Source organism: Lipophrys pholis, assembly GCF_963383615.2.
Source record: "Lipophrys pholis genome assembly, chromosome: 11".
Taxonomy (NCBI): domain Eukaryota; kingdom Metazoa; phylum Chordata; class Actinopteri; order Blenniiformes; family Blenniidae; genus Lipophrys; species Lipophrys pholis.
This window is the reverse complement of record NC_137631.1, coordinates 19,939,735-19,955,352: the sequence shown is the minus strand read 5'-3', so window position 1 is coordinate 19,955,352 and position 15,618 is coordinate 19,939,735. Positions and strand designations below refer to the sequence as shown.

Here is a 15,618-nt window from a genome sequence, read left to right as displayed (position 1 = left end):
GGTCTCTTCAAATGCAAATGACACACTTCATACCCTGCCTCCTCTCCAGGTTGCAGAGGTGACACTCGGTTCAACGTCACCCTGTTCGGCCATCTTTGTAGTTTGATAGAACAGATACAATTATCTAGCGGCGCAGAAACTTTATATTCACACATTATTTACAAAATGTCAACAACGGAAGATTTGTCCATCCAGCCATACATGTTGGAGCCAGAGTCGGACCCGGCGGAGCGAGATGAAAATGACGATGATGCACCTACAGAACAACGTCTTCATATGGATGTAACGCAATGGTGTGTTACTATATTTACACTAACTTCTCCATCCATGCCCACTACTACAATACTGCCTGTATTACAACGACTATTTAACACAGAAGTTACATTATAATCTAAAACGAGCACACAGCGCTAACATATGAAGACGGTGCAACTGCTAATGCTAACAAAACAATGACAGGGACGTCTTATCATCACACTTTTTAGCGTTATATACAGCTTACCGAAGTGCTCTGTTCGTCGTCTCCATAGATAGAAGGAACTGACCGCTCAATCAGACCAAGTCTTTCGGCAAATCCTTCTTTATACTGGCGGAGGTTGTTGAAGCAGTCGTCCTTAAAGTGATTCGCGCACACAAAAATGACCTTACCCACAGATGTGGGTACATTTCTGTGAAAAATAAAACTCAACCAGGCACTTCGAAAAGGTTCTGATGCTGGGAGACGGTGTAACGAAGCTTGTGGGTTACTACATCCAACAACCGAACATTTCGACTTATCCTCTCGTAACTTCGGTTGGACTACAAAATCGCAGCGAGAAACAAAAATGGCGGATTGCTCGAAATGTCGATGTCCTAATTTGGCAGTTCCGCTGAGAATACTGTGACGTCATTGTTCAAAAAACGTAATAGAGAATAGAAAAATCGAAACCGATCGCAAAATATGACCAAAACAGAATATAAAGATATCAACGGAGCACCTGAAGAGACTACTTTGAACTTTTCTGTACTTCTAAACACTCTAAATGTACAACAAAATGCATTTAAGGGCTAAAAAAGTGGATTTAGCATGATATGTCCCCTTTAAAACATGATGTTGCAGGAATATAACGTCTTAGAACACAAAAAAACCCAAAACAAAACACCTAAATAATCTGGTCTGTGGTTTACACAACTTGTAATAAACATCTTATTATTGAGCCATTTTGCATCGCTGTTTAGTGCCTGTATTTTGCACCATATTCAACTGGGAATGACACAAAGGTCAATGAAGGCCTTAAGACTGAATATTCAACATAACTTCACTACCAGCATGAGTGATTTAAGTGCATTAAAAGAAACAGCGAGAATGATACAAAATAAGAATGAGATGTGATTTGGAAGGTTAAAAAAAAAAAAAGATTTGGATTTAAAAAGATTTTCTGGAATAGAAAGAATGAAATATGGTGAAAACAAAAAAAAAAAAAAGAAGAATTCCTTCAGCGGTTATTAAAAGATCACAGCCATGTTTTTAGAAATACTGATTCGGACAGCAAGTGTTGAGTTTGGCATTTGGGAGCGGGAGATAAAGCACATAAACAAACACGTCATGATCGCTATACAAAGTGGCAGGAATACTGATGAAAAGCCTGTTCAGCCTGGAATAGATGAGTCCTTGGATTTGATTTCCAGAAAGAATTCCAGGTTGACCGTTCAGCTCCGATGCAGAGACCAACTCCAACGACGGAGAGGAAATCTCTTCAAACACGTGACTGGTGTGTAGGGTGGTTGACCTCTTTGTCTCCATCCTGACGAAAGCAGCTCAGTTGTCCTCCTCGTCGTCGCTGACGAAGCTGCGCCTGTCCTGACTCGTCTCTCTCTCCCTGAGGAAGGTCTGTCGGATGGCCTCCAGCTCCGTCAGCTCCAGCCGGACCTTCTCCAGGTGAAAGGAGCGGCGGTTCTGGATTTGCCTCATGGGGAACGGGTTCATGTCCCCGAAGGCAATGTTCATCAACTTCCTGGAATCAGGAGGAAAAAAACAACAACAATACTTTGTCAGCATAATATATTCTGTTTCTATTTATCTATGAAAGCAGATGATACTGATCAACTTGTTGAACTAGAAGCTTGTCTTGAAGACATTAAGGCTTGGATGAGCCGTAACTTTCTGCTTCTGAACTCAGATAAAACAGAAGTTATTACATTTGGCCCAAAACATCTGAGAGAGAAACTAAAGATATAGTAACACGAGATGGTATTACTTTAACCTGTAGTACCACGGTGAGGAAGCTGGGAGTTGATTTTGACCAGGACTTATTCTTAAACTCCCACATTAAACAAAAAATGGCAGTACTGCCTTTTTTCACCAGCATCAGAGATCACATCACTCCAATACGAACCTCACTTCATTGGCTCCCTGTTAAATCTAGAATAGAATTTAAAATATTCCTTCTAACTTCTAAAGCTCTTAACAACCAGGCCCCATCATATCTTAAAGAACTGTCAGTCCCATATCTCCCCGGAAGAAATCTTCGTTCTCAGAGTGCTGGCTTACTGGAGGTTCCGAGGTTTTCTAGAAGTAGAATAGGAAGCAGAGCTTTCAGGCTCCTCTCACGTGGAACCAGATCCCAGTTTCAGTTAGGGAGGCTGACACAGTCTCTAGACTCAAGACTTTTCTATTTACTAAAGTCTTTTGACATGAACATCTCACAGTATTCTATGGCCTCTGTGTCGATTAACAGACTCACTTTTACGAAGCCAGTTTGACAGTGGCACTGCCCCAGTGATACACAGTGATATTTAGGCATACAGCCAATCCAGCCAAACCCCCCCCCCGACAAGAGTGAGCCTGCCAGTCCAGACCGAGGGCAAAAAAAAAAAGGCAGAAAGATTGACAGGTCTTTGTAGACCTACACAATTCTCACTTCCAGTACACAAATATATGTATACTAACACACACGCACGCTCAATGAAGACCTGAGCCTGGCTTTGCAAGAGGAAAGAAAGAGTTTGTGGGGTTGATGTATTTTTATGACTTCAATTGTTTCTGGAAAACCACCGACTGCTTTGTGTGGAACTCCTCGAAAAGGTTTCAGAGCTGTTATTACAGAAATAAATGGCGTGTCGTGTTCATAGCAAAATCGCCTTTTGATTCTTAGGCGTTGACTCTTCTTATGAAGAAGCCCAGGTTAATTTCATGGTGTTGGTGAGTTGTGTTAGTCATCGCTCTCCACTAGAGGAAGGAAGACACCGCAGAGACGTACAGATTGGATTTAATGGCTGTTAAAGACCCTTCTCCGACCCGTCCACCTTCTCTGTTAGTCCAGGAATCAAACAACTGATATTTCAGTCTTGCACCATCGTTGCAGCGGCAGGTTTCCTTCTCCTCATGCAGCTGAACTTTGTGCCATTTGTGGAATGTTGTGACAACAGCTGACTGCGCTGCCATGGCAAATCTTTATATTTGCACAAATGATTACACCGTGTGTGGAACGTTGCCGTGTTCGTACGCTTTGAACCGGGCGGAAGATCTGATCTGCTATTTCATGATCATCATCTCTCTTTGCAGCTGATCCATGACAAAAAGAAAACACCACACGCTGCAGCTTCTGTACCTCGAGTCCAAGATTGTGCGCGTGAAGTATCTCAGATATTTGAAGATGGCGGTGGAGTCCTGCAACTTCAAAAACTCCTCTTCTTTGTACTTGAAGAGGGCGAGGGCGAAGCGAAAGACGATCTGTGGAGAATAACGATCAAAGCTGTGAAATCCACCTCGTGACTTTCCCTTCCGACTGCAAACTTTTATGGTGCCAGTGTTCAGAAGAAAGCTGGGACCCGACACGTTTGCTCTGTACAAGCAGCAATGGAGCGTGCACAAAATGTAGATTTTGGCCAGTCCTATTGGAAAGATCTGCACATCAAGTCTGTGGTCTTATGGTGTTTCGGTGTGCGGGGATGGCTGTTGTCATACTTGTGCAGTCAAAAACGATCCACCTTCTGACAGTTATGGAAATGTTCACTATCGCTTCTACGAGCTGCGGCTGCTGGGAACTAATAGAAATGCAGCAGGACAATATAGCACTGCTGCCACCACCGGTTGCTTGAGAGCAGAATAAGAAACTGTAAGGCTAAAACAGGCTCATGATAAATCTGTTAAAGAGTAACCAGATTCAGACGATAAACTGTTATTGAGTTATTGGCAATCGCAGGAGAAATGTTTGTTTTGTCTCCTTCAAAAAGCTCCTCTCATTCCCAGTTAGTGCACAACCTGTTCTGATTTATGCTAAAAACTTGATAAAACATGTGAATTTGTGGCACCACAGTTAATCGCAACACCCTTGAAACAATGGACATAAGATGATACAGCCTACAGAAATACAGAGAGAAACACACTATAGAATAGAAGCAAATATAGAAGCTGAAGATCATGAAAAGTGGTTTTGGTCACTTTTCCCACAGATATTATTAAAAAAAAATTTTTTTTTCATTTGTGTATCTTCAACAGACTGTTACTGAGTGTACTTCAAAGGGTTAAGTGTAACTTAAAACTCTATTCATGTCAAACTAGATAGTTATTTTTGTCAGATATCATCAGCGATCTTCAGCTCGTGGAATGACGGTATCACACGTCTGGCTCAGTTTTGTTTACAGTTCAGTGGGCGTGTTGAGACACAGCTTTAGTTTTCTCTCCTCACCTTTGGTCCTTCAAACAAAAAGGCATCCCAGATCTTGAAGAGGATGTCGCTCACCACACTGTCCACAAACGCCACCAAGAACCAGTTGAAGGTGATGAGGGAGAAGTCGACCTTGTGCAGCTCAAAGTGGGCGTGAAGGCGCGGCAGCTTCTCGCTCATCAGGTCCTTGAACACGCGCTGGTCAACCTGCACAAACCAAGCATGAGCCTTTTATTGGGGACGACGTCTGGGATGATGGCGCTGCGCCCTTCTCGGGTCAACATGGGGGATTGTGGTCGATATGGTGCTTCGAGTTGCAATGAAAGCTCCTTTATTTACCTGAGAGCCCAGCAGGGTCTTGGTGTAATAGTCTCTTGGCATGAAGACTTCCACGATGGCGATAAGGCTCCAAAAGGCGTCCTCTTGATCTAAATAGAGCAAAGCAATGGCTGCCAGCCTAAAGAAATGACATTCAGTCAGAAATGAGTGGCGACGTGATACACACATACCAAAGAAATAAAGGGAAGGAGAGAAAGTGAACCTCGGTACCTGTTGAGGCCCTGGCAGTAGCCGATGTCTGGATTCCTCCAGGAAAACGCGATCAGGACGTTTCGGAGTTTCTGGATGCCTGGTGCGCTCGGGGAAGCGTAGTGCTTGTTGTTGGGCAAAGTACGCAGCAGGTCCAGCTCGATCTGCTTTGAAGCCGGGTTGGGTTTGTCCCGGGCCACATTTAGTAAAGTCTCGTAATAGTCTGGCGCCAGCTGGTCGCGAAACTTCTTGACGTGGACGGAGACGCACCAGCGCCACACCTGGGAGCGGTGCTCGTGAGGCACGCCACAGCGAATCAGGGCCTTCAGCTCGGGGGATCGAGCCAGGTCTCGGTTCATGGTGCTGGTCAGGTAGTTTTCCCACTTCACCCCGACAGACACTTCCTGATTCGTCATGGACAGGGACTTCAGCTCCAGAGCTCTCACCTTCGCAACAAGCTTTTCCTCCTCTTCCTCCTCTTCGGGGACCGTCTTGAAGCCGAACACGTCGTATTCGCTGGAGTGGAACCAAGGCAAGAGAAGACAGCAAAGGAAGGAAATCATTATTTGCACATGTGCCAATAATAGTTGGTAAAAGCTTGCACGGTATTCTGTCGTCATTTCCACACCAGTCAGGAGGTTAACAGCTGTCTAAAAATACTTTTTGAAGAGACGATGAAGAGAAAGTGTCTGAGCTGGAACGAGAAGAATGGCGGAACCAATGAGAACAACGAATGTTCCCCGTGAAGAAACGCAGTATGTAGCCGTCTTGTTGCCGCCTTGAGATCAAGTCTGTTGACGCGGCCGAGTCTACACTTTGAATATATGAACCTCAGAAACACGCACAGACATGATCCACTGGGAGCAACACCAATGGTACTGCTGCAGGAGTTACGTGATCAATGAGCAGCTCTAGGTTACACACAGTAATGCACAAGGAGAACAACTTGATTTGAATCAGTTTAGACAAAAAGCATCTATTTACAGGACGTTCTGCAGATACCTGACTGTGTTTGGCTTGAAGATTTGCTGTTCATGCTGGTCCGGGCTCTCTGCCTGCAGCGCGTCCTCCAGTAATCTTGAAATGACCTCGCGGGCGGGGCTCTGATCTGAAGTTGAACACACTGGTGTCTTAACCTCTTGGAGCAGCACCAAATACTTACTCTCCACTTGACACAACTTGGCCTCCAGGGCTGTGCACTGCAGCGGAGAGGAGAGGAGAGAGGAGGGCAAAATATATTGTTTTGGTTCTACTTGGCATTTTCAGGACGGAGCTGGTGAGCACCGGTTGAGATCAACGCTGGACTTCCCCTAAAGCTACTCAGACTTCCTGTTTCTATTAACTGAATATTGGATCATTAAGCACCAACCACAAAGTAGTACCTTTGCTTCCAAGGCCTTTTCTCTGCTCTCAGAGTTTCTGCGTAATACTGTAAGCTCCAGGATCTCCTTGTTCAGAAATCTGTTCTGGGATTTGTAGCCCTGAAGACTGTCCTAAGAAGAAAGAAATGAGAATTTACAATTAGAGAAGGGAAGCTTGAGGTGGATTGTGTAATAATCATTCATATTTAGATAGATCATAGCAAATAAGACATCAAAATGAGAAAAAAACACTTTGAGCTGTGAGCTTGTTTAACTTTCATTTACTCTTTACCTTCAGGATGTCTAACTCCTGCTGCTCTTTCAGGGGAGGTGGTGAACCGCCTTCGTTTGGGTTCCCACTCTGCTCCAGGCTCTGCTGCGACAGCTTCATGATCACCTCGTCCTTGGCCTGGATGGTCTCCATCAGCATTCCCAGCTGGTCGTTGATCTCCCCCACCTTGATTTTCAGGCCCTTCAGCTCCTGCTGCAGGCTGTCCTTCTCCAGGCTCAGACGCTCCATGTGGCCGCACAGGGACTGAATCTGTCCATCTCGTTCCTGAAGCAGCGCCTCCAGCTGGCTGAGTTCTTCCGGGGGGTCTGTGTCTATCTGGACCAGCTCTGCAGACGAGTCCGAAGCTGCGGCTGGACGACGCGCCGGCGGCCTGTCACCCTGTGAAGTTCTGAGAGTCTGCTGCAAAAGTCTCACCAGCTCCTGAATGATGAAAAAGAACAAAAACATTTTGGGGTTAACACATTAAGACATGTGATGAACATTTTGAACATCGTTGGCAGGATTCCTCTTTAGAGGACACTCTTTAAGAAATATTGGAAAATTTAAAGATTATTCAGGAGAAAATAAACACAAATATTCTATATTCATCCATCCATCCCTCTTCAATCCTGCGCAGAGTCGCGGGGCACTGGAGAACATTTTACACACTACTGAGTACTCTAGTCCTACAATACATTTTGAATATCAGCGATCAATGGGGACATAAGCAACTTGCTGTAGTGCTTTTCTGCACAATGCATATCATCAATATGGCACTAAAGGGGCAAAATGTATCTACAAACCAGAAGTTTCATTCATTTTCATAATTCAGCCTGACTGTAGAAATACTGCACAAAGCTACACAAACTAATACTGTTTGCAGAATGTTTCAAAGCAACATACCTGCACTGACGACACAGCTTGAATTTTAATCTGAATTGTATTGACTTTACCAAGACTTTAAATCAAGATGAATAATAACAAAAAAAAAAAAAAAAACTGTATGTTTGACATTCAATGAGGCTCCAGTTAGAAGCTCATCAAAGAGCTGCAAGATGCAACCAGATTGAAAAAAATTGATTAAATTAGTCACAAATACTTCCTCATTTAATTATAGAACATGAGAAAAATGGAAAAGTAATATATCACAGCCCACAAAATGATGACAAAAAATTCAGTTAACATATCTACTATTGATATTTTTAAACTGTCAGATGGTAGCAGTTTAATAAATTGAATCACTGCGTCTTTTTAACAAGTACCTCTTTTTTTTTTTTTTAATATATATACATATATAATCCCATTAAAAAACATAGTACTGAGTACTGGGCTGAGAAAATATTAACATACAGCTGAAAAGCTAATTGATTTGTCAGATATTTCAACACTCATGATATAAAAATGACCAAGTTTCCAGAAATGAAAATGTTTTTCTTACCATCAATAATTACGGTGTTTTGTCAAAAAGCGAAAACGTCTGAACTCACAATATTAAAGCAGGTTTGATTTGGGTTCATTTTAGTTTTGGTTACATTTTATAACGCAGATTTAATTTTAACAAAAGGTTTATGGCAGCCATGTACGTCCATGAGCGAACCGTCGATCACGATTTTGCACTTATGACTGAGCAATGTGCCAAATCATAAAAGCCAAAATGGTTATAAAAATGTAAATTAGTATGAACGTGGCGCACAAAATGAAGCAAAGAGTTTTTCTTGCGAAAACGATCTCACATTCAATACGATAGAATGGCTGTGTATCAGAATTAAGTGTAGAGAGGTAGAACGAACTTGGCTCTGAACTCTCATTTTTATACTTCAATAAGTACTAGAAAGCAGAAGTACTTTAGCTTTGCTCCCATACGCTCGTGGTTACTGTACCACATACAGTATACGAACCCAATCATATTAGAGAAATGCCAGATATTGAAAACTGAAGTGACCTTGTAAGAAGTGGAACAATCACTCACTTGTTTTACAATTTGAAAATCGAAATAAATCAATCTATAAGTTAAAGCTTTTCTTATGCGATTGGAAACCCAGAAAACACGAGTTCACAGCGTTTACCTCGGAATGTGAACGGAATCCACCTATCACACGTTATCAAGCAACATCCAGCTGAGCTCTTTACCCCGGGGTCACCTCATTCATTCAGTCCAGTTAATGTTTGACCTGGACGTCAACCACATTTCACAGTGGAAGCTCACACACACACACACACACACACACGCGTTATTTATTTATACATCCAGTTGCAACCAGTCAGAGGACACCAAAAAAAAAAAGAGAGAACCGAGAGTTTGGGGAAGCAGCGCTGCAGCTGTGATTGTGATGAAGAGGGCTGCTGCTTCCCTACGTCTTGCTTAAGAATGACTAATCATTCGCTGGTTTCCTGTATTACTAAAAGCCTCAGAATGACAGACACCACATCCTCAGGATTGTACAAATTATAGTAAAAACCTTCCAGTCAGCTGAGCATTTCCCTGATTTGGAGATTACCAGAAAGCACTTTTGATAAAACACGTGAAAATGAATTGTTTTTTTTTATATATGCAGAACATTTGATTCATTTTTAAAATGCTGAAACAGAGAGGATAACTGTACCTTCTGGCCGGCCAACTCCTCCCTGAGCTCGAGCTGCTCCTGCTTCATCTGACTCAGTGCTTCCTGCTGGCTCTGCAGGCGGAGCTGCATCTCTACAGGTTTGCTGCCGTTGCACTCCACCGCCGAGCTTTCAGCACCGCGCGCCTCGGGGCTGCGGCCAAACCTCCCGGAGCCCATCATGTCCCGAAGCAAAGGCCTCTTAGGGCGCGAGGGGTTTCGCACGAAATCAAAGGTAAACGCTGATCCAAAGGAATCTAAGAGAGAGAGACGGAGGATGAGTTCACGGGCTCTTATCTGGGATCCTCCGGAGTGCGGTGATTCGGCCGCAGACGGAGGGGCGGCTGAGGGAGCATACGCACGCCTGTGTGTGTCTTGGTGGGGCTTGTGTTCGGGGTAGTTGGGTGGAGCATCCACCAGCTCCCACTCCTCTGTGTTACTGTTCGCGGTGTAAAAGACGCTCCGCCGGTTCTCCCCTGCTCGGCCCGGCCGTAGATAAGACATGGAGTTCCTGTAACAAGTGTATAAATCCACACAGACCACCCTGTTACTTTCAACGTGTCGACACAAGTATTTGGACGTCTTCACGTTGCGCCCAACACGCACGCGACTGTAGACATGCAGGGAGCAAATAGAAAACGAAGAAATTGTAATATGGGACAGAGTGATAAAAATATCAAGAGAGAATCATTCATTTCCGCTTACGGATGAATTCCTGAACAACAATGAAGCAGCAGACAGTAACTCAACAACGAGGAAGATCTGGTTTAACGGTGACTAACAACACTGGTCTTACCTCAACTTTACACTGAACTTTAAACCGTTTAGAGTCAGAAAAGCTTGTGGTAGAAGGGGCAGTGTATCACAACCGTACTGGAACGCTTCTCTGAGTTTGTTCTGCTTTGTGAACATTATGCAACCGGACACAATTCAAGTCGCTGCAATTGTCTCCTCCTCTGACTCCAGCGTGAATGTTACACCAGTTCAGGGACACAAATATCACAAAAACCTTCAAAACAAAAATAGCTGAATCAGCCATTTGGCATCGGCAGAAGAGAGCTGGCAACAATGATCCCACGTGGAGCTCGCTAAACTCAACCGTTCATCCCACAGATGCATGTTCCTTCCACATGCAGCTCCAGTGGAGTGTTACTGAAGCTCAGCTCATCTGTGGCCTCCACCGCCATGGCGTTTTCATCCAGCAGGTTCTCTTTCAATGTTTATTGGTTGACATCAATAAGATGTAGATTTGTTTTGCAGATTTGTGATTGCATGTGGCTCGCCCATAACAAACAAACAAACAAAAAAAAAAAAAAAACACGCCGTGAACCAGACAGGCAGATAACTGGTTCAGTGACAAAGAAAAACAAGACAAGTGCTCAGTGTTCCACCATTCACCAAAATAAGATAAAATCAAAATAGATTAAAAAAAAAACCCAGTTACTCTTGAGTATGTCAGCTGTTGTGCTCTTCAATTTAGTGCAGAGCGACATTGTGCCGTTCAACTTCCGTGTCGTTTTCCAAATTCCTGAAATCTCCGCCACAAGATTGAGCCTGCGTCAGTAAAATTAAGACTATTCTCGATGTTCACAGTAATCAGGAGCCTCAAACCGGCAGGTCACGTGCTCCCAGACTCCCGTGCAGCCGAACAAGTGAAGTCTCTTTCTGAACAAAGCACATTCCAACTTACACGTCACACTTCTTTTTTTTTTTTTTTTTAACCATTTCAGCAAGTTGCATCTTTTCAATAGATGTGTTGTATGAGCGAAAACCAGGACTGTTGACGGCTGCATACTCGATCAACAATTGGGCCACAAGGTGAACAAACTAGTTCTACCCGTTTCGTGGGTTATTATACTCACTTTTTTTTTTTTTTTTTTTTAAATTCCACTGAGAATACAAAGTTATCCGGAGAAAAAAAAAAAAAAAAAAGAACCCTTCTCTGACCTCGTTGCCTTACCTGAGTTCTGTACCGATGTTTTTAAGGGCGAAGTTGAGGGGGTTGGTGGAGGCTGCAGACGTCCCTCTGGCTGCCTGGACCCCCACCATTTCCCCGCCATCTGTCTCGGTCTCCTTGGCGAAGTCGCTGCGCACCTTCTCCATGCTCTCGCTCAGCTTCTCCAAGACGGTCGCGTCTGAAACGCAGCACACAACACCACATAAGCGCTCCGCCTGTCAAGAGCTGCTGTTGCGCAAGAACCTGCATCTATGGTCTTTAAAGGAAATTAAGTCACAGCCACAGCGAATGGATTCCAGAACACACTAAAGCAAAAGTTACTCGGGCGTCTATTTTCGGCTTGGTGGATCCATCGACTGCTTTCTAACCATCCGTTTTACCCGACATGGCATTTCTGAGCGTCAAGTCGTTTTCACAGCTTCAGATTGAAGCTTTCCCTCCAAACAGGGGAAACCGGCGAGCATCTTCTCGACTCCTGGATGGTAGAGTGCTTTAGTCTTTGAAGAATAGAAAACTATTTCAAATGTCTAATCTTTGACAAATATGACATTTCTAAATTAAGGGAAAAGAATAGCACGAGATTTATGTTTCTATACAAATAAAGCAGCAAAAAAGGATTAAAAATAAATAAATAAACCAAGGACATAGTGTTGACCTTCATATTACTATGATTTAGAAAGTGTACTTAGAATGATAACTGGCATACTGTTTACAATATACTACAAAATAAAACTTACAGCCAGAAAGGAGTGAAATACAGTGTTGCCCTCATATACTATTCATTACTCTGATCCTAATAGTGAAGAGAAAAACAGGTGTGAGAAAACAAAAACTTCTGTGTGGACATTGTTTGAATCAAAACTACTACACACTACCGAGCAAAAATACTTTAACTGCATCACACCTGAGCTGAAATCATTTCTGTAAAAATGAAAATATGATGTATGCAGTACGGTTTTGGCTTTGATGTGGTTTATACTTCCAGTCACTTCATCATTAGTGGGAGTTTTCCTCTCCCACACACTTTCTGCAGGAACTTGGCAACAGGATGACTTTGACTCTTGTGCTTGTAACGCCAGAGTAAACATTAAACCATTGCAGGTGTTTAATTCCAGCAGGTTCCTGGATATGATGACACGTGTGTTTAGTGTACGTGCTTGCACCAAGTACAAGTGCATTGCAAAAATGTGCATGAAACAGAAAAGTTAAAAAAACAAATATAGTGAAATGATCTCAAACACTGATGAAGTGAATATATTTTAGATTTACTGCACGTAAGCTGAAATACCTTAAGCCCCATTTGTTTGTCACTTTAAAACGCGAGTCGTGAAAATCAAGGAGCCAGTGTCTGAAAATGGTGAAATACTCAGAAGTTTTTGTTTCATTTTGAGGTAAAAGACTTTTCAGTTCGTAGGTTTAGATGCACCTGTACACAAGCAGCATTGTTCTTCCATACCGGTGTGGAGCCATTATGACTTGTGTCACTGGGGCAGGAGGGAAGTTTGCAGGACATTTAACGCCACGTCAATGTAATGTCTCCATAAGGTAATGGAAAGAGAGAGAAGAAAAAAAAAAAAAAAGAAAAAGCGTGAGTTTGTAAATACTGACCGTTATCTTTGCCTACAAGGCCAGAGGGAGGGAAGGCCAGTGTTGGAGAGCTCCAGCTGTCTCTCTGACCGGTTCCTCGCGTGTTGCTGTACTCCCAACGTTTCTGCTGCAGCTGCTGGAGCCAGTAGTGCATCACCGGCTTGCTGGGGGCCTGCAAACGTGCAACAAGATTATTCTCCTGACCAGAGGTCCCCCTTTGTGTCACACATCACAGGTTTCAAAGCATATCTACATGACGGCCACCACGCAGAGCGCCGACCGAGGGATCAGAGCCCAATAAAAAGTGTTGTAGATTTAAAAAGAAAAATATGCTGGAGCTCTGCGATCAGCGGGTTAGGATGAGGATCTGCTGTGTAAAAATGAGCACAGGCGCTAGTTTCAGTCTCATTTTCAGCCTTCAGGCCACACAAGCTGTTCAGAATCAGTCATTCCCACCATCTGCTGACAAAGCCAGAGAAACCCAGGGCCACCTGTCTGCCTGCAGGCCGGAACCCTGTCACAGTCACATGACAGCACAGAGGACCATCACATGAGATGCTGTGACCCATCATGTTTATGTCAGCCAGAGCCTTAAATAGTTCCTACACAATAAAAGCTGGGCGCTGGCAGTGTGTTTATGGACAATCAGCTGGATAACTTGCTGATAGAGCTTTAATCTCAAACATGACACACAAGGCAAACTATTTTTTTTTATTTTTTTATTTTTTTAAGGACCTTTTCTTTGTCAGCAGGAATATCTGTAACCTTTTTTTTTCTTCTTTTTTTTCCCCCAAAAACCTGGGAACAAATCAGTGCAGCAGTGAAGGGTGTGTCTGCCTGTGCAGCGACAAATGACAGCAGCTCGCGCACACACCAACACAAACAAACAAACGCATGGTGAAAAGTTTGTACCTTGAGGAGAAACTCCTTCTCGGCGGTGCGGATCTCGAACTGGCCCTCCTCGCCCTCCACGTCGTACACGAGGCTCGCGTCGCCGACCTCGATGTGGCCGAGCGGCAAGGCATCTTGAGGAGTCTTGAAGTAATACAAGTAACATTTCCTGGGATCGTACACGAACCACCTCGGCTTGTAACCCCTCAGAGGCCCCTTGCCGGACAGTTTGTTCAAGTAGCCGCACAGCCTGGAGGCCTGCTCCCTCGCGCTCTCCAGGTCGGCCACGTCCACGGACTTGGAGGTCGCGATCGGCGAGCTTCTGCAGGGGCTCTGCTCGCCGCCATCCTCCCCTTCCTGCATCTTTCCTCGAACTTTCTTCTTCGTGCAGCGCAGCGGATGCCCACTCCTGTTTCCATCCACATGACTGCCTGGCCTGCCTCTCCCGCCCGAGGCATGCCGGGAGCTGTAGTTCCTCTCAGTGGGCAGTGGGGAAGACAGAGGGGCCCGGGTGGGCCGCTGGGGGGCGCTGTTTGACCACATGGGCAACGCGACGTGTCGCTGCAGCAGAGAGTAATCTATTATATGTCAGAATAGGTATGAAACAAACAGAAATAAACAAATGAACACAGTAAAAGAAAAGTACACAAAATAATGCTGTGAGAACTAGTCGTCACTTTACTACTACTACTTCTACTACTACTATTACTACGACTACTATTGCTACTACTACTGCTACTACTACTGCTACTACTACTACTAATAATAATAAGTCACTTTAATGTTTCATCGAGCAGATCCCACATCAGATTTCACAAGACAGAAGGAATTACAAGCATCCATCTATTTCTACACCACTTTATTCTAAGCAGTGCAAACACAGAGAGACAGGCAGCCACACACACTCACACTCACACCTCGGGGCAATTTAGGGTCACCTATTAAACTTTTAGGTTTTCAGACTGTGGGAGGAAAGCTACCCGGAGCACACACACAGGGTAAACATGCAAACTCCACACAGAAAGGCCAGTGTTTATCATGGCTTCCTCGCTGTGAGGTGAGAGTGCTCGCCACTGCACCACCATGCGACTGTTATCACAATTCAATATGTATTCACAGTACCAAAACTTAAGTGAATTTCATTGAAGGCAGCACTAATTACACTTACACTTCTTTAATGTGGTAATACTGGCAAATAACTGAACAATAGAAATCACTTGAGCAGAGGTGAATTCAACTCTTTCAATCATTCTAACAAAGCTGTTTTACTGTATGTTTCCACTTAATGCATTCAAGTATATCTGACGTCTTCTACAGGGTAAAATTATATTTAATGTCATCTAATGTCAAAATGCATCAGATCTTGGGCTCCTCACATAGCGTAGATTCTTTGAGTTGAATTGCCTACAATAAACATCCCCAATAATATTAGCCATCTACTCATACGAAAATGTCTTTTCATTCAGACATGTTCAGATGTTGGTTTTATTGTATATGATTTTGTTTACCCCGACTATCTAATGAATACATTTGGATAAAAAGATGTTCTTTTGCCCCGGTATGATCAGTGCTTCTGACATATGTTATCCACAGTCTGACTCGTGCAGCAAAACGAAAATCACCAAACAAAAATCTCATGTGTCCCAGACTGAATTGTTGAAACATTTCCACGGGGACAAAGGGCTTCCCCTGAAGTTGAGGGTGGACGTGTCAAACATTGATTTATGGTTGCGAAACTGTACGTGCTATAACATGATGTACATGAGCCCCAGCT

General features: G+C 43.7%; 1 protein-coding gene across 2 annotated transcripts; it reads right to left on the bottom strand.

Annotated features, from left to right (window-relative positions):
* Nucleotides 1-127: 127 nt before the first annotated feature.
* tbc1d2b (TBC1 domain family, member 2B) lies at nt 128-14,271 on the bottom strand. 2 transcript variants are annotated; one of them, XM_080475887.1, is made up of 13 exons: nt 13,866-14,271; nt 12,975-13,125; nt 11,370-11,544; nt 9,772-9,920; nt 9,413-9,666; nt 6,831-7,250; nt 6,560-6,670; nt 6,180-6,376; nt 5,199-5,693; nt 4,989-5,106; nt 4,671-4,856; nt 3,591-3,712; nt 128-1,994 (listed from the first exon to the last, which is right to left on the bottom strand). In XM_080475887.1, the coding sequence occupies exons 1-13, from the start codon at nt 14,205-14,207 to the stop codon at nt 1,799-1,801; spliced, it is 2,916 nt and encodes a 971-aa protein (XP_080332013.1). In that variant the 5' UTR covers nt 14,208-14,271; the 3' UTR covers nt 128-1,798. The 2 variants fall into 2 exon arrangements, with proteins under 2 accessions (XP_080332013.1, XP_080332012.1); XM_080475886.1 differs by having other exon boundaries at nt 9,413-9,920.
* Nucleotides 14,272-15,618: the final 1,347 nt, after the last annotated feature.

Excerpts from the sequence above, each read along its gene's own strand:
- tbc1d2b (XM_080475886.1), bottom strand. The coding sequence starts at position 14,207 with ATGCAGGAAGGGGAGGATGGCGGCGAGCAGAGCCCCTGCAGAAGCTCG. Across the intron at positions 11,545-12,974 it reads CCTTGTAGGCAAAGATAACG|ACGCGACCGTCTTGGAGAAG; the intron begins GTCAGTATTTAC and ends GCTGCGTTTCAG. Across the intron at positions 7,251-9,412 it reads AGGAGTTGGCCGGCCAGAAG|GAGCTGGTGAGACTTTTGCA; the intron begins GTACAGTTATCC and ends TTCATCATTCAG.